The sequence below is a fragment of the Salvia hispanica genome, chromosome 3 (assembly GCF_029641045.1).
Source record: "Salvia hispanica isolate PSC_SH4W2 chromosome 3, Shi_PSC_v1, whole genome shotgun sequence".
In the NCBI taxonomy this organism is placed as follows: Eukaryota; Viridiplantae; Streptophyta; class Magnoliopsida; order Lamiales; family Lamiaceae; genus Salvia; species Salvia hispanica.
In genome coordinates this window covers 54,808,289-54,827,296 of record NC_142694.1, presented here as the reverse complement: position 1 = coordinate 54,827,296, position 19,008 = coordinate 54,808,289, and the positions used below count along the sequence as shown (strand labels likewise).

General features: G+C 37.8%; 1 protein-coding gene across 1 annotated transcript; it reads left to right on the top strand.

Moving 5' to 3' along the window:
• The first annotated feature begins 9,602 nt into the window (after window positions 1-9,602).
• LOC125213404 (scarecrow-like protein 28) lies at window positions 9,603-12,802 on the top strand. Its single transcript, XM_048113930.2, has one exon. It carries the CDS (start codon window positions 10,602-10,604, stop codon window positions 12,507-12,509), a length of 1,908 nt encoding a protein of 635 aa, XP_047969887.1. The 5' UTR covers window positions 9,603-10,601; the 3' UTR covers window positions 12,510-12,802.
• Window positions 12,803-19,008: the final 6,206 nt, after the last annotated feature.

Here is a 19,008-nt window from a genome sequence, read left to right as displayed (position 1 = left end):
CGCCCAGCATAAAGACCATACTCATGTCACTAAAATCCCACCATATGCGACCCAAAGTTGCCAACCATTGAACTCCTAAAATCAAATCGTAAGTCTCAAGCCCAATGATAAAAACCTCCGTCGCAAACCGTGTCCCCTGCATCTCCCATGAAAACTCCACGCACCTGCGATTACACCTCAACACCTGACCATTCGCCACCTCTACAGCCTTGGGAGGGACTTCCTCGGTTTCGCATTGAAGTTTTTCTGACATCCGAGAGCTCAAGAAATTATGAGTGCTCCCGGTATCGACCAACACCTTCAAGGATTTTCCACGACTTGCTCCCCGAATGCGCATGATCTGTGGCGCCTTCGTCCCCCACATAGCATGGAGAGAGAGTTGTATTTCCTCCAGACTTGGCACCTCCTCTGGTTCCTCAACGAACGGCTCCTCTTTCTCTTCAATCTCCACCTCCCCTGCCATCTGCATTACAAACGCCCCTCTCCTAGAGCATACATGATTAGAAGTGAATTTCTCCGGGCACCAATAACACAACCCTTTCGCCCTCTTCTCGTCCATCTCTTTTGGGGTTAAACGGGGCCGCATACTCCCTCCACGACCCTGTTCTCGTGGTGCCGAATTTCCAGAAAACCCTCCCTATTTTGAAGTCGTGGGCGTCACTGCCAGTGACTTAGTACCAGAGTATGTCGCAGCTCCCGATGGTCCCCCAATCGAGCTCACCCTCGACTTTCCTCCCAATGCTCGCACCGTGAGTTCCTGAAGTTTGGCTAAGGAGAACGCCTCTGCCAGCCGCGCCGGTTTGAACATTCGAACGGGCATCTGCAGCTCATCAATCAGTCCGGATAAAAAGAAACTTAAGGCCTGATCTTCTCGAATACCGGTACGTGGATACAGCTCGTCGAACGCCTCCATATAGTCTTGGAGTGATCCCGATTGCCTCAAATTTCTCAGATCAGCCAGCGGATCTGCGTAGGCTTGTGCATCGAAACGAGCTCCCAACGCAGACACGTAACACTCCCAGTTGGTATACGCCGCCTCACCCTGCAAATTCATAAACCCCCTATGCCATTGCAAGGCTTTGCCCTCCATGTGGATCGCCGCTACACGAACTCTTCCCTTCTCCGGCACTTTCGCCACCTCAAAAAAGAACTCCGCACGCATCAGCCACCCCTCGAATCCGTCGCCGTCGAATTTGGGAAACTCGTAGCGGGTTGATCTTCCCCACTCCTCCTGTGGATCCTCCTTTCCCATACCACCCGGCCCCTCTCCTTCCTCCGCCTTCAACGGCAGCTTCCGGAACTGGCTGCTCATCACCGTGAATGCCTGCATCATCTCCGCGAACTGGCCATCCAACTTGTCCTGCCGTTCAATCAAGCGATCCATCACCTCATGCACCACCTCGGTCACCCTCCTATCCACCACGTCCATCAGCTTCCTCTCCGCTTCCGTCACAGATCTCGTGCTTGGCGTAGCCATGTCCGGAGACCGACAGCTCTGGATACCACTTGATAAGGTATGAGCTAACTCCGCCGTAAGAACACACGCACTCACACCCAGAAAACAGAGTAATGCGAGTAAATGTACGTAACTTGAGAATTTAAGGGGAATGAGCAGTATATTAATAAGAACTCAGAAATTAACAACGATACAAATGGAAGACGAAAGCTAAATCCCTTGGATCATAATCCTTAGGCCAATAACAATCACACAGCTAGCATGCTTAACAAAACGGTGGTCCCCTCTATTTATAGATCATCTTGCCGTCTGCTCCCCATCCTCTCTCCGTCCATAACGATCAACGCCGTCACCTTTCATCACAGCACACGCCTTACTCCTTCTCAGCACACGCCTCCCTCACTTTTCAGGCCCACACGTCCTTCTAGAATGCCAGCTCGGATGCTCCTTGTACCTATTATTCTCTTCACTTATTTTCCACGTACTCCTATAATCAAGATGCATGCGATCACACGTCCCCCTTCAGCAATGCATGCATCAGATTCTCACATCATCGGCGAGAACGAAGTCGCGTTTTTTATAACTGAATTTCGAACCCTTCCAGAGGCCGACGCCGGTGAAACATCATGAAAAGGTAAATTCCTGCCGTTTATTTGTTAGTAAACATCACGAAAAGGTAAACATCACGACGTTCACGCTTTTTGAATTCTTGGTTGATGGTAATCTTCTGTAAATTGTAGGGTTTATGCAATTTGTCTATATTGTATCTGCTTCTTGCGACTGATTATTTGCACGATCGATGCTTTTCTGACTGAATTCTACTATTTGAGACTCGTTTATTGTGAAAGATGTCTCATTTTTAGCATAATTTGTTTTGCTCTTGCTCGAGCTTTAGGTAAAATATGCTTAGTTCACCTTTAATGTCACTATTAGGAGGATTAAACTTGCTTATTGTGGTCAACTTTATGCGTTTGAGAATTTGATGAATTTCCTCTTTCTGCTCATCGGTGGTTTTATTTAAAGGGAATCAATTTGCGCGCATAAGTTTGTGTTCAGTACTCTTTGTCTGTTAAATATTTTGTTTCTTTAGATGGATGCATTGAGTTTGCTATAGACGAAATTATATTTGATAATGCTTAATATGTTGCTTAATTTTTCCTTTTGACTTGCTTATATGTTTAAACTTTAGCTTAGTTATTGCGATTGTGAACAACCAAAATGCATAATTATTCAATTACTATTGTGCTTAATTAATCATTTAATGTGTTTAATATGGTTTAACCGTTGCGTATTGCAATTTTTTGGATATTACTATTAGTTTTGCTTAATTTGGTTCAGAATGTGCTTAATTTGGTTCCGAATTTGCTTAATGTGGTTCAGAATGTGCATTACTTTTACAGAGAGTTCTTGTCCGAGAAATGCGATTCGGGCCACTGCTGCAGTTCTCATTTAACGACCTACATGGCACACTTGCGTACTGGATATTGGCCAATCTTCAGGTTGCGAGTAGCAGCATCACACTATCTGGAAACCATAGCTTGCATATTGATGCCAACGATGTCCATGTCACACACTTGGCTTCCCGAAAGGTTGTCTACAACTCATTGTAGACTAGGCTATAGTTACTGTTGAGACTGATTGTAGTTCACCTCGTGTAGCTAGATGTGTTGTGTTTTAACAAGTTTTTAAATTTTTTATTGATGTAGCCATTTTGTGATAGTACATTTTGTTTTGAACAGCTAATGTTAGAATTCTAAACTAGCTGCAAATGTTTTGGAATACACCACTTTGGTTTTTTTGCTTAAGTGTGTTAGCGTTGCTTAATTTCTTCTTCAGTGTGCTTAATTTGTTTAAAATTCGGCATAGATGTCTTTTTGACGTATAAAGTTGTATGCTTTGCTTAATTTCTTTTTCCTTTTGCTTAACTTTTTTTGAATGTGCAATTAATCGTGCATTCAATGCATTGAAATTTGAAGCTTCAAAACAAGGTCTTTTTTTGAAGAAATAAAGGTTCAGTAAAAGTAATGCACATATATGATGCAGTATGCTATATTGCATTCCGTATGGTATATGTTGAATATCGCGACACATATATTGTTGTGCATAATATAGCATTTTTCATGAAAAATGTGGCAGATTTCTGTCCAGAAGTTGCAAAGCAGAAATATATTGATGCACAACACAAACTGACGAATTCTCTAATTCCATTGACGCGATTTTTTGGATGGAAATCGAGATTCACAGTTCGAATTTTCCACAATATATAAAAAATAGAACTACGGTGGTGTGAATATGCGAAACATCTTTAGAAATAATCTATGTAAATAAGTTTTTTGTTGAGACGATAATCGAAGATTGGGAAAATCTTCTCCGGCCGTAAAATATAATTAAATCTTTGCAATCAACCATACAAAAAGGAATATTATAACTTACCATGTTTTACACCTCCATTATCGACAGTTTAGGAATTTACCATAACCGAATAAATAGTAACTCTCAATAATAACCTTTTTGATTTCAAATATGAATTTCAAATAAAGAGTCAACTACAAAAAATTTCACTGGACTATGAGGTTCTATAAAAAATGGTCCCTGAACTTTAAAAATATCACCAGCAGTCTCTGGACTAAGGGTTAATATCAAAAATGGTCCTTTTGCACTGTTTTGAGACGAAAATGCCCTTTTGAGGAGTTTTGGGGGGTTTGAGTATTTTGATCTTTTTACACTTTTAACATTTTAAATCTGATATTATTTCAGTTATGTACTCCCTCCGTCCCAGAAAAGTTGGCATACTTTGAAAATGGCACGGGATTTTAGGAGGTTTTGTTTTGTGTGTTAAATGGAGAGAGAAAATATAATTTTTATATTCATGTGAGAGAGAACTTTTTCCAAAAAGGGAAATGTGACATCTTTTGTGGGACAAACTAAAAAGAAAAGTGTGCCAACTTCTCTGGGACGGAGGGAGTACTATATATGATATTATTTCAAAATTATCATTCTTCTTCCCTTTTGTCGTCCTTCACTTTGTTTCTTTATTTCAGTATTATATTTAATTTATAAAATTATATTTTAAATTTTGATTTTTAAATATCAATAAATTTTTTTAATTAAAACTATTAATTCATGGACACTATAAATATTGATTAAAACTATTAATTTTTGTTATTTAATATAATATTCAACTGAATTGAAGAAGTACAAAAAAATAATATTAATCATGATGGAAAAATAAGAGCTATTCTATTCAGCTTCCGTTCGGTTGTTATAATTGTTTGTGATAGAATATTATGAAGTTGACTAAAATTTTTATGTAGGAGTATTTTTGTTGAAATTTTCTAGTAATTTTGATTGTTTTCAAATTAATATACGAAAATTATATTAGTCTTAGATTAGATGCATATTTATTTCAGAATAAATCGTGTTATATGATCTATTTATGTTTAAAGCTATTAAATATTGATTAAAACTAAGGTGTTGTCATATCTTATTGATTAAATATTAGCCACTATCAAATATTGATTATGCTATTAATTTTTGTTATTTAATCATTTTTATAATAAAAAAATTTATTGATATTTAAAAATTGAAATTTAAATTTTAATTTTGTAAAATTAAATCTAATATTGAAATAAAGAAACAAAGTGAAAGATGACAACAGGGAAGAAGAATGATAATTTTGAAATAATATCAAAGTTAGTACGTAAATAATATCATATTTAAAATGTTAAAAGTGTAAAAAGACCAAATTGTCCAACCCCCAAAACCCTTCAAAAAGGCATTTTCATCTCAAAATAATGCAAAAGGATCGTTTTTGGTATTAACCCTTAGTCTAGGGACTGCTGGTGATATTTAAAATCCAGGGACCATTTATAAGATAATCTCATAATCCAGGGACCATTTTTATAGTTCAATCTCAAATAGAAAATTGATAGTGATGTGGAATATTAGCAGGCATCCGTCCCCAAAATTGAATGGCCTATATTGGTTGTAAGTCGTAAGCTTGAAATGTGATATTTTTAAAGTGCAACCTCATATTACATCATTATTTCCATCACACAAACATATTATTTCCATCATGCACAAATATTAGTTATAAATATTATAGTACGAGTATTTTTTTTTGTCTTACGTATTGCTATATGCCCTTAACGACCTCACGCCTTTCCAAATTACACTAGTAGATATAAAAGAAATAAATAATTTTTTCCAAAAAATATGATATACTGTTAAAACTCACTATTTTTTACAACAATGTATCAATTTAAAACGCAATGTACTTCTTAATTTATTACTATAAAAGCATGAAAATATAAGTTGCACCAAAGTGAAAATAATTTACATAGTTATATAAAATCCTTAAAACGAGACATCTGGCCATGCGTTGGAGAATAAAGAAACAAAATTGAATAAGCCAATTAGTACGGTGAGACAACTAATGGTAAGTGGTAACACTGAGAAAACTTACTCCAAACTTACTCGTTCAGTAACTTTGTCTAATTTTACTATTTTCAACACACAGAATTTATCCCAATTAGAATCTTTCAAAAAATAGACATTAAATAAACACTTTATGAAGTGTTGGTGGTGTAATTAGACACACAAATTAAAGTTCTTAATAGCATTAAAAGTGTCCTTATCCAATTTTTTTTTTGTGTAGTGTAAATAAAGAGTAAAATGATTAAAAATTTGATAAGAAGTATTATATTTTTCTTTTTAGTTTGTTCATAAAATATATAGTAGCATATTCTTCCGTCTTTTAAATTAAAATATTTTAAAATAATATGAATTTTAATATATAATTGATAAAGTAGAGAAAGATAAAAAATAATAAAGTCTTATTATCGAATAATGGGTCTCTAAAATAAAATAAAAAAATCTACTTTTGAGAGTCGGAAAGGAAAGTTTCTCTTAGAGCATCCACAATAGCGGCTAGCCGATTCGCGTCGCTAGCCAGTCGGCTAGCCGAACCATTGCAACTGGCCAGCCGAGAATCGGCGAGAAAATCGGCGTGGGCTAGCCGATTCGCGTGCGCTGGCCGCCATTGTGGCGTGCCGATCGGCCAGTGCCAATTTTCGTTTTTTTTTTAAAAAAAATATGAAAACCTATGTATACGCGATTTTAGTTTCATTTTCATTTGCACCACTTGTTTTAACGAGTTTTCTCTCTCTCTAAATTTCTGTACAAGAGCAACATCGAGCGATTAGTAGCGCGGGTGGTAGCAGTGGTGGTAGTGGCGGTGATAGTAGTGGGGATACTGAGGAGTACGAACGGCAGATGAACGAGGCTATGGAGGCCTACATGAACCGCCGGCTAGAGCGGTACATGGGAAGGGTCGAACAGCAAGCGGTACCTCGCCCTCCACCGGTTGTCCACCGCCGAGCAGTGATTGATCGGAATCACGTAGCTGCACATCAGCGGCTATATGACGACTACTTCGTTCCGGACCTGCGGTTTCCAGCAACCATGTTCAGGCGACGTTTTAGAATGCGCAGGGAGTTGTTTATGCGTATCGTTGACGTTTTGGAGCGTCGATATCTTTATTTCCACTTCAGGCACAATGCGGCTAGCAGACCCGGCCACACCCCTATCCAAAAGTGCACGACGGCAATCAGGCAGTTGGCCTACGGAGGCGCGTCAGACATGTGGGATGAGTACCTCCATATCGGTGAGACGACTTCTCTGCAATGTCTGAAGTTTTTCTGTCAGGGCGTGATTCAAATTTTCGGTGAGCAGTACCTTCGAAGCCCTACCCCCCAAGATTGTCAGAATCTGATGCAGATGCACGGGGAGCAGCATGGGTTCCCCAGGATGTTAGGCAGCATAGATTATATGCATTGGGAGTGGAAGAACTGTCCAACTGCCTGGAAAGGGGCCTACACGACCGGCTACAAGGGAAAGAATCCCACGATGATCCTCGAGGCCGTAGCTGATTATCGGCTGTGGATCTGGCATGCGTACTTTGGGGTAGCCGGGTCGAACAACGACCTCAACGTCCTCAACTCGTCGCCCCTCTTCAACGAGAAGTGTCAGGGCATCGGTCCAGCCGTCTCATTTGTGGCCAACGGCAACCGGCATGATATGGGCTACTACTTGGCGGATAGGATATACCCTAGGTGGCCTGTCTTTGTGAAGACGATCAGGCACGCGGCGGATGACAAGAAGGCCTACTTTGCAGAACGGCAGAAGTCGGCGCGCGAGGACGTGGAGCGCGCATTTGGTGTGCTCCAGTCTCGATGGGCGGCAATTAAGGGTCCAACACGTTTGTGGGATGACAAATGCGTTGCTGATATAATGTACGCCTGCATTATCACGCACAACATGATCGTCGAAGACGAAGGCGTACAACTGACTAGTTGGGCCAATGACGATGAAGCCGGTCCAAGCCACGGAACGGCCACCCCTAGCGTACGACGTGGGGTACCTCACGATGAAGTCGGCCGCCTCCAGGAATATGCCGACATGCGCTAAGTGGATGCTCATATTCAACTCCAAAAAGATATAATTGAAGAGTTGTGGGCACGGAAGACTGCACGACGATAATTTTTATTTATTTTTTTAAATGAATGTACTTTTTTTTAATGAAATGAATGGATTTTCCCGTATATGTCTCGTAAATTTAATTCACTAATTTAATCGTAAATTTAATTCTGTAAATGTAGTTGTTTTTTAATTATTTTTATTGCGACTGGCCTATGGCTGGCCTATTTGAGAAAATGCTGACGTGACAGGTGGATTTTTAGTGTTGCTGACGTGGCAGTGAGAGAGAGTGGTTGGCCTATGGCTGACCTATAGCTGGCTTATTCTTATTGTGGATGCTCTTATATTAGTAGTATAAAAGTCTCTTTATTTTATTAAGAGTGAACTACAAAAATAATCCCTAAACTATGCGTTTATCTCGCCAATGAACCCTGAACTTTAAAAATATCCCCAGACAACCCTTGACTAAGCGTTTATCTCGAAAATGATCATTTTTCACTGTTTCGTGACGAAAATACCCTTTGGGGAGTTCGGGGGGGGTTGGGCAATTTGGTCTTTTTACATTTTAAATCTGATATTATTTCAGTTATGTACTAAATCTGATATTATTTCAAAATTATCATTCTTCTTCCCTTTTGGCATCCTTCACTTTGTTTCTTTATTTCAATATTAGATTTAATTTTATAAAATTAAATTTTAAATTTTGATTTTTAAATATCAATAAATTTTTTTAAATTATTAAATTAGTATTAAATAACAAATTAATAGTTTTAATCAATATTTGATAGTGTCTAATATTTAATCAATAAGGTACGACGACGCCTTAGTTTTAATCAATATTTAATAGTTTTAATCATAAATAGATCATATAACACGATTTAGTCAACTTCATAATATTTTTAGTCAAATTCTCCTAAACATTAGATGCATATTTATTTTGGAATAAATCATGTTATATGATCTATTTGTGATTAAAACTATTAAATATTGATTAAATCTAAGGTGTCGTCGTAATTTATTGATTAAATATTAGACATTATCAAATATTGATTAAAACTATTAATTTGCTATTTAATAGTAATTTTAATAATTAACAAAATTTATTGATATTTAAAAATTGAAATTTAAAATTTAATTTTATAAAATTAAATCTAATATTGATATAAAGAAACAAAGTGAAGATGGCAAAAGGGAAGAAGAATGATAATTTTGAAATAATATCAGATTTAGTACATAACTGAAATAATATCAGATTTAAAATGTAAAAAGACCAAATTGCCCAAACCCTCTTAAACCCCCTAAAATGGTATTTTCGTCACGAAACAGTGAAAAATGACCATTTTCGAGATAAACGCTTAGTCCAGGGGTGTCTGGGGATATTTTTAAAGTCCATGCTCATTGGCGAGATAAACGCATAGTCCATGAATTATTTTTGTAGTTCACTCTTTTATTAAAAATAAAATATTTTTATTCTTTAATCGTTCGTACTTTCACTTTTCATTCACTAACAAAAATATTGTACAAAATCTCATTACGAAAATATAGAGTTTATATTCAATGACAGAGAAATAGTACTACTCCAAAACAATATAAAAGAGTTAAAAAATACCCAAACGGTCAAGTCCCCAGAAAGCGAGGGCGAGAGGCGCACGTCTCTGCAGTTTCCCTTCCAACGGTCATATTTCACCGACATCTTAACGGTCACATTCCTCAGTCTCACTCATTTTCCCACCGTAGATCTTCATCCAACGCCCAAAAACCCGCCCTCACTCCCCCCGATCTTCACTGTAATCCAAGGTAAAAAACCAACGCCGCTATGTAGAACAGTTCAGTATATAAAAGCTCAGTTGCATTTGGCATTATAGCTTTTTGGGTGGTGGGGCTCTTGATTTCTGCCAAGAGATGATGACCCTTTTGTTTGTTTTCGTCATGCTTGATTGAATTTATGACCTCTTGAAAATTGCGGGGTTTCTTTTGGGGGGCGGGGGAATTAGAATTAGCATGGGCGGTTTGAAGGCCGTGTTTGGAAGTATTGATCATCATTCGTTTTCTGTGTTTCTCAGCTGCAAAATTGATTGGAGATGCGAATGCAATGCTGCATTACTGCTTTCTTGCTTGCTTTGATGGCAAATCGCGTTTCTTGCGAATGATTTTTCAGCTTTGAATGTCGAGGAATCCGAATGTCATTTTTCTTTTTCTAGATAGGTTTGAATGTTAAATTCTTTGATTTTTTGATTTGGTGGCGTTGCTGTTTTCAATTTGTTCATCATAAATTCTTTGCTGCACATATCATATAAGCATCTCTGAGCATTCATATAGGACACACACACACACACTGAGAGAGGAGAGGTTTGTTCCATTTGTTTGGACATCGGATTCCCATTTTCTTTCATTCTTTCTTGGTTTTTTCATTTCCTTGAAACTCACACACACTCACTGTAGCACAAATTGTTCCGTTTTTCTTGATTTCTCCTCATATAATACAATTTCTTGGCATATATAATTGTAAGTGTAAATTGTCACATAGTTTGGGAAGTACAGAATCATAGAGAACCTGGAGTGGAAATTTCTTATAGAAAAGGGTGAGTGCATTTGGAGTTTTAGAGAAGGAAGAAGGAAAAAAAAAAGTGAAGGAACAACACTATTTGGGGGTTTTAGGGTGTGAAGAATGTTGGCTGGTTGTTCTTCTACATTGTTGTCACCAAGGCATAGATTGAGGAGTGAAGCATCTGCACAGTTTCAAGCTTGCCATATCCCTGCCATGAGCACACAGAGGTTGGATTTGCCATGTAGCTTCGGTCGGAAAGAGGCGTCGCGGCGGCAGCCAGTTAGGCAGGTTGGGATTTCAGTTGATAAGGGTAATGAGTCCAAGAGTTCTCTGAGGCAGAACATCAAGCTCCCTCCTGTTGCAGCAGAGAGAGGGGGTGAGTTTTGGGGGAGGAGTAAGAAGAGATATGCAGCTACAGATGAAGGGAGTACTTACATGGGCAGAGTGAAGAAGAGGAAAAATGGCAATGGGAAATGTGCAGAGGAAACGGGTCAGTTTATGAGCAGTGAAGATTTCTGGTACCATGCTAATGCACCTCAGGTGCCTTTCTCTGTCTCATGCTCAGGTGAGGAGGAAGGGGAAAGAGGGTGCTTTGACCCACCTCCTCTCCCGCCGTTGTCTAGCATCCCTTGGTTTGATTCTGTTGTTACTGAGGTTACTGATACAGGGAAGTCTAAGGATGTGCATCCTCAAAAGGAGGTCTCAGCCTCGGGTTCTTCGAGCACTTCCTCGGGTAGTCATGGCCTAGCTCTTGGGTTGGGCAGTAGTAACCCCACGGTCGAGCGTGAGGCTGCTGGCAATGGCTCGTCTTCTCGCAATCCGAGCGAGGTTGTGGCGGGGCACAATGGGAGTAGCCAAAGGGAGCATGAGTGTGTCGAGTTGATCAACTTAGTTGTGGCTTGTGTTGAGCAAATAGGATCCAAGAACATTGCTGCAGTCAGCCATTGCCTCGCTAGGCTAGGCGAGCTTGCCTCGCCACAAGGCTCCCCTCTACACCGCCTCATCGCCTACTTCACCGAGGCCTTGGCCCTGCGCGTTGCAAGGCTATGGCCTCAAGTGTTCCACATCACGCCTCCTCGTGAGCTTGAGCACGTAGATGATGATGCATTGAGGGTCTTAAATCAAGTGAGCCCGATCACCAAGTTCGTGCATTTTACCTGCAACGAGATCCTGCTGAGGGCGTTGGAAGGGAAGGACAGGGTTCACATCATTGATTTTGACATCAAGCAAGGGCTACAGTGGCCTAGTTTGTTCCAGAGCTTGGCCTCTAGAGCAAGCCCACCGAGCCACGTGAGGATCACAGGCATTGGTGAGTCGAAGCAGGAGCTGATGGAGACAGGGGATAGGCTAGCTGGTTTTGCTGAGGCGTTTAATCTCCCCTTTCAGTTCCATCCAGTGGTTGATAGGCTAGAGGATGTGAGGCTTTGGATGCTTCATGTGAAGGAGAAGGAGACAGTGGTGGCGAACTGCGTGTTTCAGCTGCATAAGATGCTATACGAAGGCAGCGCGTTGAGAGAGTTTTTGGGGTTGATCAGAAGCAGCAATGCTCAAGTGGTTGTAATGGCAGAGCAGGAAGCAGCACACAATGAGGCCACTCTGGATGCGAGGCTTTTCAATTCACTCAAGTACTACTCGGCCGTGTTTGACTCCATTGATTCGAGCCTCCCCTTGGAGAGTCCGGCAAGGATGAAGATGGAAGAGATGTTCGGGCGGGAGATAAGGAACATCATAGGTTGTGAGGGGCGACAACGGTTTGAGAGGCATGAGAAGTTTGACAAGTGGCAGCAGCTAATGGAGCAAGGAGGGTTTCGTTGCGTTGGTGTTAGTGAAAGAGAGCTGCTTCAAGGGCAGATGATGTTGAAGATGTACTCTTCTAACCACAATTATAGGGTGGAAGTGCAGCAAGGGTCGTCCTCGTCCTCATCCGCGTCACTGACCCTGAGCTGGTCGGATCAGCCTCTTTACGCAGTGTCAGCATGGGCTCCGGTTAATGGTGGTGGAGGCTCATCGTCGTCGTTGCCTCGTTGATGGTGGTGGTGGTCGTCGTCAGTCATTCTTTTAAACAGAAACAGATACAATTGATTCTTTGTAGGTAGAAAAATGATATTGATCATTCTTTCATTCGTTGCAGATATCATTTGCTTTGAGGTAGTCATGAGATATAATTTAATGCTACATAGGTTTGTAGTTTTGTTTGGTTTATATTCTTTGATTCGTTTCTATGTATTTGTTGCATTTAGTGATCAATGTATTTTTTTTCAAGATTATAGAGGCTGTCATATGTAATAACATGATTAATGGAAAAGTTGAATGTTGGTTTTTGCGTTGGAATACTTACTTGCCTTTCGAAAATTTTCTTCTCCGTTGTGAAGGCTCAAGCAAAGCATAACTTATCAACAAAGGACTCAAGCGAAACAATGCTAAACTCAAGTGATAAACTCACGAATATAAACGGAGTATCTGAAATTGTATTATTGTATAAGTCAAGTGATAAGCTCATAGAGTCATAGGAAGATAAGCTGTTAACGAAGAATTAAGTAAAATGAATACTCCATAGTACTCCTAATTTAAATTCGTAACATGAGTATACCGTATCCTTAAATTCAAATTCAAATTGAAGGTCAATACAAGTTAATTATCAAAATTCCAAGTACAAATCTAAGCTCCAAATATATTCCTCCTATCTCAGTTATGGACCTTACAAAGGATCGCGCTCTCGAGGCTTTTTTTTTTTTTTCTCGTTTTCAAGCACATGTTTGTCTTCAAGGTTCAAGCTCTGGTTTTCTTAAACGATGTTATTTGTTGAACTCCATAGGTGATTTGTAATCAATTTGGGAAAGACTTCCAGAAACTTAAATAAGTATTTTTTATTCTTTTTTAAAAATTTCATCGACATTTATCTTAGTTTGCTCTGATAAGTTACTACTAATATTTTTAAAATTTAATTTATGAGTACTCCGTCCGTCCACGAATAGTAATCTCGTTTTTTTATTTTAGTCCGTCGCAAATAGGAGTCCCGATTCATTTTAACTATAAATGATAAATGAGTTGTCATGACCGCATTTTGTTAAGAATAGCAAATGCAGGTAAACCGTGACTAATAAGGGGGATTAAAGAAGCGGAGAATGAAAAAGGGGTAGAACTTAAGAATACGCACGAATGCCAAGTCAAGTGACATCATAAAATAAGAGTCAAGTATTCAATTACAAGGACTTAGAAGTACAATAAGCAATCTTATACAAATAAATCAGAGTTTCGATGATGATAGAGAGTAAATTCTTCTCTTAGCAAAATATAACGGAAAAAGTCCTTACTAAACGACCTCGTATAAGAAGACATGATTCGTTGAAAGATCCACTTGATTATTCAATTAACATCGACTTCGATCGTAACTCTTTCACCTTGACGTTCAACCTACACATTTAGAAATACATGCAGGGCTGAGTACAAGAGTACTCAGTGGACACGTGTCGAAAATCAAAACATACAATATATAAGTTGTCAAACCATCAACAGGAACACACGGGGGGTTTTCTTAAAAGGCTCGTGCTTACTAAATTCTTTGTGGGCTTAAAGTTCGTCTGCAGACCAAGTTCTTCAAATTCATACCATATCTGAGAGTTTTGTATTGAGAAGGTGGCCACCTTCCACGGACACCATAGCCGGCCAACCCTCTTGGATGGCTTACAACCCTCGGGCACATTATTCCGAATAGGATTTGCAGTCCTATTGGGAACCGAATTCGTTATAAAGTTTTGGGGTCGCCAAAACCAACAGGCATACAACCCCACAGATAGGCCTAAAAAACAAACATTTTATGGCATGATAACAACTTGAAAATAATAACAGCTCCATTTTGAGAAAATATGATATTCCATAATTTCACAAGTATTTGATTTATAACCACACTAATGTGTTGGATATTAAAAGAAAGTCCACATGATACATTTATTCCTCAATTAAATTTCTCTCGCGTTGGCCTCACTTTGCCCTCGAGCAAAATTCCCTTTAAAAATAAATAGTGTAGCACGCTAATTAGTACTTGAAATATTTCTCTTGAGAAAAGAATGTATGCATCCTACTGGATAACACCTACTATATCTTAGTCTTGTCTCATAGAATCTCTAATCCTTTCTCGGGCTTTACTAAGTTTAATTATTCACTTAACTAAATCCGGAGAAATTCTATTTTCTCGAAATAATTGCTTGGGTAATTATTTAATAAAATACGGATCTTGAAAATCCCTTCTATTTCTTTCTTCGAATTTTCTTAAGGCCGCCCAAGGCATCGCAGTGCAATGCATGTCGGCTCCTCACTTCCCCAAATTCATCACTTTCCATCTTCAGAAACTTAATAACTTATCCAGGAATTAAATCAATAATCAAGCTCCAAACCGGATTTTACAATTAGTTCCAACCCTAAGTAAATCAATTAGGCTCAGTCTATTAATTAAATGAGGCAGTCCAACTCCTAAATTTTTCGGCCCAACTGCTAAGTAATTAGAGCCTCTCCTTACTAGCTCAATGTAAAAAACTAGGGATGTCAATCTAGCCCGAAACCCATGGGTTGACCCGAATTATCCGGTAAAATCATAAGGTTAGAGCCGGAAAATCACAATCCATATTCAGAAGCGGGCTACACGGGCTAACCCGTTCGGGTCGGCGGATTATGCGGGCTAGCCCGGGTGGGTTGCGAGTTAGCCCATGGGTTGAGCATTTAATTTAAAAATATAATTATAATTTTGGATTATATACTTATATGAAGTATATTTGGTAATATCAATATTAAATACAACATTGATATGAAGAATATATGGTAATTATATCTTCTCTATCAAATTGAAAGTTATGGCTATATGAAATGCACGATTTCCATTTAATTGTAGTCAGATTTATGTGCGCTATTAATTGAACGATATGTTTATCTATTTTTGTTTCAATTTTCAATTGCTATTATTTTCTTTCTCTCGATCACTTTGATAATATTTTACTATTTGCGACAATCTGCTTTTTAATAATTTAGAATAATGGATTGGATAGAAAGTAAGTAACATATAAGATTACTATTGACCCGAATAGCCTGTGGGTTAGTTCGAAACCCGAAGATTTAGGGTTAGGGCCGAAAATTTATAACCAAAAAAATTCACAGCCCGAATTACCCGCACCCAAATAGCCCGACAACCCGAGTAAATTGGCCCGAACCCGAGCGGGTTAGCCCAATTGACATCCCTATCAAAAACTAATACTTGGCCCAACAATTAAATAAAATCAGCCCCAAATTGTCAACTAACATACTAATGGAATAGGCCCAAAAGAAAAACCCTAATATACTCCTTCCCCATCGGTTCTTCTCCCTTCTCAATCTTCCCATGTATCTATCTATCTATACATATATAAAGCCACGGTTTTAACTAGCTCACTTTTCCCTCGAATTTTAATAAAATTTAGATTGATCATATCATATAATTTTTACTACATATTTTATAAACATTTATTACATGTTTTCATTGTTTTAATACATGAAAAATAATTTCAGATCATCAAAACAACTTTAAAGACTGATGTAAATGAACATGTAAGATCCGATAGATATATTAATAAGTCAGTGTATGAAATAGTTTTTAAAAATTACTTTTTAGCTATTAAGCCAAACGATCTGAAATAGTATAAAGTAAACTTGTGCAAAATGAATGACATAAGTAAAGCTGACAGATTCTTGATTCAATTACAAGCAAAGGAATATCCACCATGAAAAAGGAGTGTACATTTCACATTCATTTATACATCTATCATTAACAATAGGATATCTTCAGATTTGGTCTTTAACCATTCAATCCACTGAAGTCCTACAGAGAAACAAAAGTGAAGTGAATACCAGCAATTACCAAGCAAACATTCTTATACAATTAGAGGGTCAAAGGCAAATATAAACTCCAATATTAACTTCTGGAGCACATAATTGGTAGGGAGTAATTAGAAATATACTGACCTGATTTTAATTGACTAATTCAAGCATATATTTAAAATTAAATCTCATCTATCTATCTATACATATATAAAGCCACAGTTTTGGCTGGCCCACTTTCCCTCCAACTTTAATAAAATTTGGATTGATCATATCATATATTTTTTACTCATATTGTATAAACATTTATTACATGTTTTCATTGTTTTAATACATGAAAAATAATTTCAGATCATCAAAATAGCTTTAAAGACTGATGTAAATGAACATGTAAGATCCAATAGATATATTAATAAGTCAGTGTGTGAAATAGTTTTTAAAAATTACTTTTTAGCTAATAAGTCAAATGATCTAAAATAGTGTAAAGTAAACTTGCGCAAGATGAATGAAATAAATAAAGCTGACAAATTCTCGATTCAATTACAGGCGAAGGAATATCCACTATGAAAAAGGAGCGTACATTTCACATTCCATTATACATCTATCATCTACAATAGGATAATTCCAGCTTTGGTCTTTAACCGTTCAATCCATTGAAGTCCTACAGAAAAACAAATGTGAAGTGAATACCAACAATTACCAAGCAAACATTCTCATACAATTAGAGTGTCAAAGGCAAATATAAACTCCAATATTAACTTCTGGAGCACACAATTGGTAGGGAGTAATTAGAAATATACAGACCTGATTTTAACTGACTAATACAATCATATATTTAAAAGTAAATCTCAAGAAATATAAGTTGGCAGTTACACACCTTAACAATTTGATAAGTACATACTTATTGTATATAGTCCAATACTAAGTTTTACATGACAAATAATAAGGCCACAAGTTGCAGCAAAACCAAGATATTCATCCTACTAGTGTTGGGAGCAATGAAGACAAACTAGCCACACATGCTAAAGAAGAAAAACCGTAAGATTAATGGTGTTCTCCGATAGTCGGTGATAGTCCGTCTCTGAGATGATGAAGATTGGATGTCGGATCCTCCTCCCTTCTTCTTCCTTCTTTTCTCTCTAATTTCCGTCCAAAACCATCACCCCAGAATGCTCAATATATGGGCATTAAATACTCAAATTAAACTTCCCTCTACTACTTTGTAAACTACCACGTGTGTGGCTCTCTCAATTGCCCAATTTCATCCTCATATTTGTTTCCCAGAATTGTTATGTCTCTCTCTCATTTATATACAAATTTTGCAGTTCAACTGTGGGAAAGGAAACCGCCGCAAGAAACTGTTGATTTGCAGTTAGAGTTGCTACGCCCAACCAGGCAGAATGATGACAAAAATTGCCTGACCGGGCGAAATACTTCTGGACCTTCTATGCATTAAGAGATAGAACCCAATCGTGTGGTTGGTCAGTACTGTAACAGACGTCTCCAAGCATGTTTCCAGCTCCATTTTACACTCCATTCCACTTCCTACAGCAAAAAATACACTTTTGCGAGCATCAAACCACGTTAAAACAAATAAAGCTATAGGAATAAAAATGAACATTTTGACTCACATCACAAAGCTAGGTGTGTTAGAGCATATGAAATTTCTAGAGCAAGCAACAAGATAATATAAGCTCCCTTGATTATGTTCTTGAAGATAAGGAGATATGCATTTAAATTTACAGTTTTATTATCATAATAAGATAGTCTAAAGTTTTACTTATTTTGTTGCAGGGGACTCGGATTCATACAAGTTTCCTACATGATATAATGCATAAATTCAAAGACCAAATCAAAGAAAACAAAGTTTATGTATTCGCAATTTCTTTGCGAATAAAAACCGTGTAACAAACATAATCACTAAAACAATAACCGCCTATTTATGAACTCAAAAACTGAAGTTTGTGAAGTGGAAGACTTAAAATTAATAGAACATGTCTTCCAGTTCAAAACTTTCAACGAGGTGGCAGAGATAAAAAGAATTGTAAGGAGCCACTATTCGGTAGAATTTCTTTTTCCTTTAGTGATTTTTGTTAAAGCTTTATACAAAACATATAGAAATTTAATTTATTTATTGTCACAAATATAATGGGTGTTGTGGTGGATACTGGAAATGTGGTGACACAAGGAAACTATAAACTCATAGAGTTGCATAATGGATAAGTAAGACATGTTGTGCTTTTATATATGTTTTAACCACCTACTGAGTAACATGTGAATTTTTTTTTAACTAGGCATAAGAAAATTTCATGCACATTGTGGGGGGACTATATAGACAAGGTGGATTTCAACCGGCGGGAAATTGAGATGAGCATAAATCTACAAGCATATCTCTCATATCTTATTATTTAGTCTATTATTAATTCATCATATCTTCCCATATATTATTTTCTTGTTTAGTAAGTTAGGGTACTTCTATTATAAATAGGAGGTATTTTTATCGTTGAGAATCAATGAATGAATAGCAGAATTTACGTCTCTTTTTTTTTTATAAAAGAGGCTCAAACCAAAAGATGGTGAGCAAGAGTTCAACAACAATTCCCAGCAAAAAACAAACCTACCAAGACCAACAAAAAAACTAAGCACCAACGTAAAACCAAAAGTAAAAACAAACAACCGACCA

What these genes read in the sequence shown, in the direction of transcription:
- LOC125213404 (XM_048113930.2), top strand. Translation starts at nt 10,602, where the DNA reads ATGTTGGCTGGTTGTTCTTCTACATTGTTGTCACCAAGGCATAGATTG.